Source organism: Trachurus japonicus, chromosome 8 (genome assembly GCF_045865225.1).
Source record: "Trachurus japonicus isolate A0001 chromosome 8, Traja_1.0".
NCBI classification, from domain to species: Eukaryota; Metazoa; Chordata; class Actinopteri; order Carangiformes; family Carangidae; genus Trachurus; species Trachurus japonicus.
This window is the reverse complement of record NC_140914.1, coordinates 22,452,956-22,462,850: the sequence shown is the minus strand read 5'-3', so window position 1 is coordinate 22,462,850 and position 9,895 is coordinate 22,452,956. Positions and strand designations below refer to the sequence as shown.

The window sequence follows — 9,895 nt, the reverse complement described above, 5'->3', positions numbered from 1 at the left end:
CTTGCAAAGTAAATGGACAAAAACTTTTTCAGAGGGAAATAAGCTTATTTTTTTCCTTTGCTCTGTTTGCAGAGAATTTGTTTTAAAAACTAAACTTGCACCACAGGTTTCCCTCATGGATCAAACTGATAATATTTATGGCATCATCATTTTCAGTTTAAGTGTGCTTGACTTAGTTCTTTGTTTGAGGGACTAGAGACTAAAAATAAAAATAAAAAAGCAAGTAAAACCTGACACAGATTGTTTTGTATGGTTTAGAAAATCCTTTTTAGTGTTCACCTCATTTGTTTTCCTTGTGCAGACTATTGATATACAGTAGCTGATATTTATTGGTGAGTGAAGTGATTATTAGAAATACTATGGAGCTGTGAGTGATTCCGGTTTGGGGTTGTTTTGAAGAGAGCTGTGTTTTCACGGTTTGGGGTGACTTCTTTTCTGGACTGAGCTACTTAAGGTCAACAGAAATAATCTGAATATTTGAGGGTCAGCACTTTTCTTAGAGAGAAAATCCCACTACATGCCTCTAGGTGGAGCCAGACGACAGCATTGGTAAGACTCTATCAGTTTTTTTCTACATGTCAAGTGTCGATGATGAAGAGACGAGAAAAAAAAGCCTGTAGAATCTGTGTGATCCTGTAGTCCAGCATTTAACCCATCATGATAACATTCAGGTAAACTAACAGTCCTGAGTCCGTCCAGTTCTTTCTTTCTATGAGTCTTTCTGCTGTGGCTTCAAGTTTTTACCTGTATTAACAGTATGGAGTGGGTTCCTGTTTTGAAATATCGACTTTACAAGTGTTGTGAGAGAAAACCCTTTCACATTTATTAACCTTGAAGGATACACAGTTTTTTAAAGAGCAACATTGGATATAAACACAACACAACGCAAGAAAACTCCACAGAGCGACTAGGTTACATGTGCCCTGTTGAATCTCCTTGTAAACAAAGGTTGTGTTTACATTCTGTCTTTCCACCAAAAACACACTCAGTAACGTTGAGGGTTTTACGACTAGACCCATGTTTCCTCGTAAAACATCTGTAAATCCGAGATCGTTTACATTTTTCCTCCCTGCCTTTACCAGTGTGCTGTTTACACTTCCCACCTCTGATTTACAACAGCAGACCAGTGTGAAGCACATGGAGGTTATACGCTGCTCGAGCCTTGAGCGCATACATGAACATCCCGGGACCCAATGTTAACATATTTCTTAAAACCTAAGAAAAGATACAGGCAGATTTGTGAGCATTCATATTTATTTATCAGCTTCACTAATGGATATGTTGGACCTGGCTTATGTATGCTGACAGAAAACTGACAGAGGCAGAAGCACAGAGGCCCATCCTGCGACCACGACATATTCAAATCAATGCTGCTGTAGATTTGATTGAAACTTAACAAAATTAAATTCCACACCATTAAATTAAATAAGTGAATTCATGAAAAATTGCTTTAGCAAGTAAAGGAGAAAGCAAACAAGCATACAATCTTTAACATAAAAAAAAGAAAAATTGAAACGACAGGGACTAAGACAACGTCTTCATTGACTGTGCTGCTGTTGTCCAGTTGAACTGTGGATATGAATAATGCTCCGCTGCAGCCAGTGTCCTCAAAAACATAACTGTGGTGCCTACTGTTTTTGGTCCATGGATGTTGTACAGTATGTTACAAGCTGTGTTCCCACATCCTTCAAACACCTCCACCCTTCACCTCCTTTCCTTCCACCCCACCCCACCCTTTCACCTACTGCTGCTGCCAAAGAGCCACAGCGTCCAACACTTGGGCTTCTCTCTTCGTCTGGGCCTCTGTGGTCGTCAGAAGCCAAGCACAGGACCTTGAGTTTTTCCACTGACCAGGAAAAGTGATTTATGATTTTGTTAGAATATCCCAAATATGCATAGGAAATAAAAATCAACTAAATGAGTTTTGATTAGGTCTTTACAGTATTATTATTAATAATTATTATTCTTACTCGTACTGCAGACCTGCAGCTGTATCAGATTGCTTTAGCTATGTGATTTTCTCATAGTCAAAACCCAGAATCATACCCAGGAACTAATCAGGACCAATTGTTTTTCCATGGGCAGAGAAACTCAAGGCCTCTGGCAGGGGAGGGGTGAAGCGAGTGTTTCAGAGTCCATTTCAGTCTGACAGTCAGAACCAAACCCTGACCTGGAACTGGCCGGAAAGGGTGTGGACCCTGCTGAAGGTTTGGAGGGAGGGTCTCAGATCTGGCTGAGAGGCAGGAACTTCTGGTAGTAGCTCTTGGTTACATCAATCATCAGGTCCTGCGTGCACTCTGGGAGCTCTGCCGAAAACAGACCTGGGAGAGGGAAAAAAATGTTTTATATATGAGTGCTGTCAAAGTTAACGCATTAATTATGGCGATTCATTTTAAACATTTAATGCGCTATAAAACATTTAACGCAATTAACGTTGTTTTGTCTAGGCTACTTCCGGTGGCGGCTGACCCAGCTTTGGTGACGTGTGCAGGCAAACCGATGTAGGTACCAGCTGTAGTGCTGTTATTCGTCACTTTATTATGTTTTAATATTTTTTCATGCGAGTAATTAACCGTTTAGAGCCCCAATATACAGTCAGTTTATCCAAATGACGCCTGTTTGGAAGTTTGCTGCGACGTTTTGAGAGATGTGAAGCTCCACCTGTGGGAGCAGCGACCGGGACCAGCGGGTCATATCAGAGCCGGTCTCCTGAGGTGGTCGGCCTGCGTCGTCATCCCGGGGTAAGAAAGAGAGCCGGTTAATTCAGGTTTACCACCGGCTGGTTTAATTCTTTTTAGATAAATGTTGGTCTCATTGATTAGTTGGTGAATGTTTGTTAAGTTGTTGATTAGTTTGTTTGAATGAAAAGTGAAGCTTCATGTGTGAACGGGACAGAAGAGCAGCGCTGCCTCGGGGCTCTGTATGTACACAAATCACCTCATTTACATCAATAAATTAATGTTTTACAATGAACCGATCGGTCTACGTTACATTTAATTTACAGAGAGAAATTCAGTGCGATGTGCTTGTTTTTTCGTGCACGTCCATGGCGCACAGCTCCATAGAAAATTGTGTGATTTTTTTTTCTATATTCTTGTATATGGAGAGAGAGAGAGACACACTGTGGACTGGTTGGGTGTGTGGTGGTGTGGCTGACCTGGGCATCCAGAGAAGACGGTGAAAGGTGGCACCACTGTCTCAGGAGGAAGCACGGTGTTGTCTAAAATCTTACAGCAGTCCTTCAGCACACAGCGACGACCCTGAACAACGACACGCAACACAGGCAAAAACTAGTTAAGGCACCTCTTCTGAGTCAAACTCTTTCACTGCCTGCAAGTGTTTTCTGCATCCTGTCTGTTGAACAGCGCTGCACAACGGCTGCCGGCCGTTCAGAACAATAGAACAGTGAGTAACGGAGGAAAACTGAGCTGAGCTGATCATATCAAATCACATCTGTACCTACAATCAGACACGTTTGTTGCACAAAAGACCAACAAGTTCCAAGGTATTTTCTGGCTGATACATTTAAATGAATTTAAAAAATATAATGAACACTTTGTTTTTTGTATTTACCGAATGCAAACAGACAACAGCAGAAACATCTGAATACCTAAACATATGATGTGCTATCTGAAATATCTTTTGGCCATGACACATCAAACAGCTAAGAAATGGCTTGGAAGTTAACATGTAGACTTAACGGGCCGTGTTTCAGTCACTATTTCACACTTGTTCCATTGTCAGATGACAAAAAAAACAGCTATCAAAAACTTGTATGTGAGCACAGAGAGGCAAACAGTTAGGTTGGATGCAAACAGCTTATGAACACAGCCCAGGCATGCACTTCAGTTTTGACCTAGTCTTGTTATTTTTGTTATTCATACAAGGCATAATACTGTCATAATATCAGCTAATTGTTAAATTAAATTGTTAAAGTTTTATAACATCCTGATTTTGCATCAGCTGCGTAATCTTTCAGGGCGGTTTTTGTTCATGTGATGTGCTCCTGCTGGGGTAACATATCAACTCAGCTGCCGTTACATTAAAAACTGGAATTCAAACAGTGTTTTTCATTTCACATTCCAACCCAGGTCTGTGTCTGTGTCTGATCAAAGAGGCCTGAGGCAGTTTGCTGCTGCGTTCAGTTCATCTGATCATGACTACCATGTGACTGTTTCACCAAAGGCAAGAGGAGACACTGCTGCTGTTTATGTCCTCTCTCCGCTCCGTTTCAGCTTTCTGTCTATCTATCAGCTCAGTTGTGTGTATTATTTGTGTGTGTGTGTGTGGACTGTGTTTTCATCCAACTCACTATGACACAGTTCTTGCCAATGTGGACATAGGAACCGATCTGTGCCGCGTTGACCACACAGTCCTCTTCGATGAAGACGTGGTCTCCGATGTGTAAGGGGAAGAACGCCACTCTGGAGCGGGACAGGGAGGGTTGGAGGAACACAGAGAAGCAGCACCAGAAAAATCAGGCACACAAAGTACACAATCAACCCAGTGTTTGAACATCTGCTTAACAGTACGGCCAGATTACAACTCAGAGCTGAAACAGTTATTAGATTCATTGATAAGATGACTGACAAAGAATGAATCAAGTTGCTGGTAATGAATTGCTTCTTCTCCACAGTGCAAGATTTGCTTTTTTTTATGTAGTCTTGTGATAGTAAACATGCAATCTCTAGATTATTGTTAACTGACGCCTTGTAACTGAGTGATGTTTGTGTTGGCACTGAGATTTACAAGTGGAAAACATTTGATTGCAGAACGTACAAGTCTCTCCCTGTTCTTAAACTCCACTGTAACATCTATGTCAAATTTTTGGGAACATATTTGCATACATGCAGTCAGTGGATCCTTTATATGCCTACATGTCCAAGACATTATTATATTGCTTACCAACATGATCATTCATTCATTCAAACAATGACTGACAACGGGCTCTAGAGAGGAAGATATTTTACCCTTTGCTGAATTTTTTGAAAGGTGGTCTGATCACACTCCGACTCTTGACAACACAGTGTCTGCCCACCCTGACGTTAGCCAGGTCTCCTCTGATGATGCAGTCATTCATGACAATAGTCTGTAGGGCACACACACACAGACACACACATCACAATTTAAGATACACTGACAGTAACATAGGCTATGCTCTGACACATATTTAGCTAGACGTAAGTTAGTGTTGTCATTTTCTTACTTTGCCATTGAGGACGATATTTTGGCTCCCACACAGCACCGACTGTCTGCTCACTTTGTTGCCAGAAGCCTAAAAATAAAACAAAAGCAGTGGTTATTAACGGGACAAAGGCATTTTGTATGTTTTTCTCTAGCTGTGTGTATGTTTTCAGTCGTCCAACGCCCAACGCCCGGCGGCTAGCTTGATAGCAACCGAGCTACGGACGTTACTCGTTACTGAACTTCATACCGTCTCAATGTACTCCGCCTTGTTGTACAGGATTTCAGACAACTCCATGGTTTAAAATGAGGTGAAAAATAATGAATCCAGTGATGATTACTCGTTAATAATATCTGTCGCATCTATCTGCTCACTGCTCTGCTCTGCTCTGCTCTGCGCCGTCTTCTCCTCCGTTGGTGTTTGCTACCGCCACCGCCTGGACTGGAGTGTGGATCAGGGGATTATCATACATGAAAAACTATCCTCTGTTAGTGTATACATTTGATAATGTCACAATATATATATCTTACAAAGTTCACCTAGAGGCCTGCTGATGAAAAACCATCACATTGTGCCCTCATTAGCGACTGAAAGGGGTTATTTCTTTCTGTTACATAGCTACTGTTGTCAGCTGACTGATGAGCTGAGTCTCAGACTATATGAGTTGAGTGACAAAATCATCGATTATTTTTTATTGTGTATGAAAAAACTGAATTAAATTAGTATTTAAGTTTATCTTCTCAATCGTTATAAATTATACAAAATATTGAAGGAAAAAAATACACATCTTATCTTATCTCTTGCTCGATAATCATAACAACTAAGCCGTAAATGATTCTGTGTTCGATTCATCTTCCCTGAGGTGAAGCAATATTACATGAACATTTCTATCAAGCCTTATCTAAATTATATATTTCGATAATCTATATTTTTTGCAACTAACTTACTGAAATAACACTGTAGACTTCAATAAAGTAAAATAAAAACACACATAAATAAAGACAGGGCTTGTGGCGTGCGCATGCGTACTGCGGAGCCCTTGACCCCGTTTCTTCTTCGCCTTGCACGCCGGGATACGCTGCTTACTTTTCTCCGTCATGGCGGCCCGTGTCCTGCAGCAGTGTGTCCGCTCGCTCGCCCGGCCCTCGCTGAGGCTTTGCTCCGGCAACCTGGCAGTCCGAGCCGCTGCCGCACCGGCAACAACAGCCCTCCACCGACCCCTCTCCTTCGCCGCAGACAGCCGGAGGACGCGGTGGCTGGAGCAGAGCCGGGTGAGTCTCCGGTAACATTGAACCGTCGTGGCCTAGCTAGCGCCGCTCCGCTGTGACCTACCGACGTCTTTCAAAACCGTCGGGCTAACCTTGCGTGTTTAAAGTTTATGCTTGCATCCAAACGGTTCAGCAAGAGATTAGCGAGCATCTGCAATTCGCAAACCCCCTCTCTGAAATACAAGAAACGTGTTTTATTTCTGCTTATACATCAGCCATGTTTTTGCTGCTTAGTTAGTTAGCTAGCTAACGTTAGTTAGCAAAGTTAGTGAGTTCACTGACACACGCGTTTGTGTTGTTTCCTGTCTGACACCTGCAGTCATTTGGGAGAGCAGGCTTAACCTAAGCGCCTTCTATCACTGTGTAGTTTACTAACACTGAGTGATAGTGTTAGCTTAGCCGGCTGCTCCCATGGCAAAGTATGAGCATCACGCAGTTGTGGGCTGCGCCTGACGCATGATGTGATTAGTTCAATTGTACATTTTTTTGGATATTTGCAGCATGATAAGTTATGACTGTACTGTTATGTGACAGTTTAAGTCAGGTAAAAATATTAAAAGTGCTGAATAATCCAGGAATATGCATTAAAAGGAACCACAACAATGGAGTGAAAAACACTTAATTCACTATATGCCTGAGAAATTAGAATTGTTTTTATTTTTTCTTCATCTCAGTTAGAAACCGGCCCCTGTTTAGCTCAGTGATTTTGCCTTAAACAGCATTGCAAATGTTTGAATTTGGCTTTGTTTTGCATTGGGTGGTAGTGTAGTGTAGTGCAAGGAGATGGAGCATTGAAGCTGTCTGACCTGGTCGAGATGATGCACATGAGGCTAATACAACACTACCTAAAACATATCAAATGTGTCTTGTGTTGTATCAAAGCAGAGATCTTGTCCACACCCTGCACTGGACATCTCAGACTCTCCTGCATTGTTATATGTAGCACACTCTCTGACTGGACAGCATGTTTACAGTTTGTCTTTGCAGTAGTTTGACCCACAGTTGCTGGTGAGCAGAAGATGCCCCAGGTTGACCCCTGCCTGTCCTTCACCTCACCACCTCTTACCCCTGACCCTCTGCCTCCTCCTCAGATCCCCTCGGTGGGCGTCATTTGCCGACAGTATGGAGACCTGCCCCCCCTCACCCTAGAGACCATCAAAGACCGCGTCATGTATGTGCTCAAGCTCTACGACAAGATCAGCCCAGAGAAGGTGAGAGTCAGGGCGGGTTGGTCCGTCTGTGTCGGAGATGGCCTGAAAATCAAGCGTCTACTCTGAATGATGTTTTATCACTGCTGTGTCAACCTGGTCCTAACCTTCATCTCTGCTCCACAGCTGCAGACTTCCTCCCACTTCATGAAAGACCTGGGTCTGGACAGCTTGGACCAGGTGGAGATCATCATGGCCATGGAGGACGAGTTTGGTGAGTGTACTGACGACACGCTGATCTGAGCCTGTAGCTGCTTTTCTGTCACAATCACTTGATGTCACTGTTGTGCAGAGGTGATGCCCACACTGCTCTGATTTGTGGATGTTGATGCTGCACAGATAACCACAGTGGTAACAGACTTAATTTAGAGAGAAAAAAAAATGTATTAAGAGATCAAAAGATGCTGCATTTCCTTCTTAAGCAGTTTGGAAACTGACCTCTGTGATTATAAATGAACCTAGCCGCATTTATAGTGAGCTGTGTTTTGTTGACATTAATTTAAGAGCTCATTTCAAGCCAAAAGAATTCCAGACTGATCATGTATTACACTGTGACGCCCTGCGGCTGCACACTGATGGTGATGGGGAGGTGTTGTGGGTGAAAGCCATGAAATGCTGGCCCTAAATAAAGGCTGGGGTCAGAGGACACCAGCTAGTCGTAACATGTCAAAGGTGTCTCTTGGAAATTCAGATTCACAGCACAAACAGGTTTTTGTCATTCCAAATTTAACTGAAGGGCACATGACAGTCTGGGTCCTCTCTCAAGGAGACCTCCTCCATGTGTGCAGTTTTTTGAGTATACCTTTTGCATTTGGTCAGAAGAATATGCCATTCCTTCTCCTGTGGAAAACATGCATTTCCAAGCTGTTAACTTTGCCCGAGTTCCTTAAAAAGGCCTGTTGTCAGATTTATGATGTGTTGTTTTAGTTTTAAGTATGAGCTCAGGAATTTATAATCAATTTGCTGCTAAATCAACTTGAATGAAAAATATTTAGTTTATCTTCCGAACATATGAGGAGAATATGTGATGGTATTTCCTGTGGCATCGGAGTGGTCAGCTGGTTTATCAGTGATGATCTTGTATATAATGTGGGCACCAGCAGCGCATGTTGATATTCTTTCTAACATTAGTCACTGTTGCTGTGTTTGCTGCTCAGGTTTTGAGATCCCAGATGCAGAAGCAGAGAAGTTGATGAGTCCTGCGGAGATTGTACAGTACATCGCAGACAAGAAGGATGTTTATGAATAATCAGTTCTATGGCTTACTACAGAGGTAAGTCTCCATGTTGTTTATCTTTGCTCTCTGTCTGCTATTTCTTCTTTCTCATTAAATAACTGGTTGGATTTCTTCTTTTTCCACAGAGGTTGTCCCCACCGTGACCGTCACAGGAAGAACTTGTGAAGCCACTTATGGGCGCCAAAACAAATCCCACTTCCTCCCCCTCGTCAGCTCGTCTGTCACTTATGGCACCGTGCTGCCGTGTCTTGTGTTTAACTGTATTTAAATGAACATGTGCTTTGGGAGCTCGGAGATAAAACCACAAAATATTAAACAAGGTTCTATCACAGTTATGATTCTTTTTCTTTCTCTTCTTCAGCTCCACCCTGTGGTTCAGATGTATAATTTCTCATGAATAGATCAATAAAGACACATGCTGTGTAGTTGTGTGTGTCATGACTGATATTTGGAAATGCCCCTGTTAGGTTTTAGGAGCCTGAACACACCGTATCGTTAAGTTGTCAGAGGAAATGTCAACTCGCTTTGATACAACGCCAAAAAGCTGAGATAAACAAAATCTTTTTCAGCCTATAAAGGTCACAAAGATCCTCTAAATGTCAACAGTTCCATTCAGACATGTTACAGTCTGCAGCGAGCAGATCAACAGATACAGTATTTTTTTTTTTTTTTAACATAAGCTAATTCCAAAACTTGTGTGCACCACTGAATGAATGAAGTGAGAGGCTCTCAGTAGGGCTGTATGTTGGGAATCATGAAGGTGTGATATTTCGATTCTGTAACCAAGGTGATACATTAGGATTTCTTTTTCCAAGTCTTTTTAGAAGAACTCAAAAGCACAGATTTTTTTTTTATCAGAGCAGTTGCATCTGTATTTGAATTTCACAGTTCCTATAACATCCTACATCACAGTAAATACTCATCATGCAATCTGAACCAAGGATTTAACACTGGTTGGAGGCTCAGAGACAGCACAAATCCACTGCCACTAAGTAAA

The 9,895-nt window shown here is 42.2% G+C and overlaps 2 protein-coding genes across 2 annotated transcripts; one reads left to right on the top strand and one right to left on the bottom strand.

The window, feature by feature from the left end:
• Positions 1-1,240: 1,240 nt before the first annotated feature.
• On the bottom strand, positions 1,241-5,600 carry dctn5 (dynactin 5). Its single transcript, XM_085784693.1, has 6 exons — positions 5,435-5,600; positions 5,207-5,275; positions 4,971-5,089; positions 4,313-4,424; positions 3,158-3,260; positions 1,241-2,321 (listed from the first exon to the last, which is right to left on the bottom strand). Exons 1-6 carry the CDS (start codon positions 5,480-5,482, stop codon positions 2,224-2,226), a joined length of 549 nt encoding a protein of 182 aa, XP_085640819.1. The 5' UTR covers positions 5,483-5,600; the 3' UTR covers positions 1,241-2,223.
• A 669-nt stretch (positions 5,601-6,269) lies between these two features.
• ndufab1b (NADH:ubiquinone oxidoreductase subunit AB1b) lies at positions 6,270-9,320 on the top strand. Its single transcript, XM_085784692.1, has 5 exons — positions 6,270-6,456; positions 7,545-7,664; positions 7,788-7,875; positions 8,819-8,934; positions 9,024-9,320. Exons 1-4 carry the CDS (start codon positions 6,283-6,285, stop codon positions 8,908-8,910), a joined length of 474 nt encoding a protein of 157 aa, XP_085640818.1. The 5' UTR covers positions 6,270-6,282; the 3' UTR covers positions 8,911-8,934; positions 9,024-9,320.
• Positions 9,321-9,895: the final 575 nt, after the last annotated feature.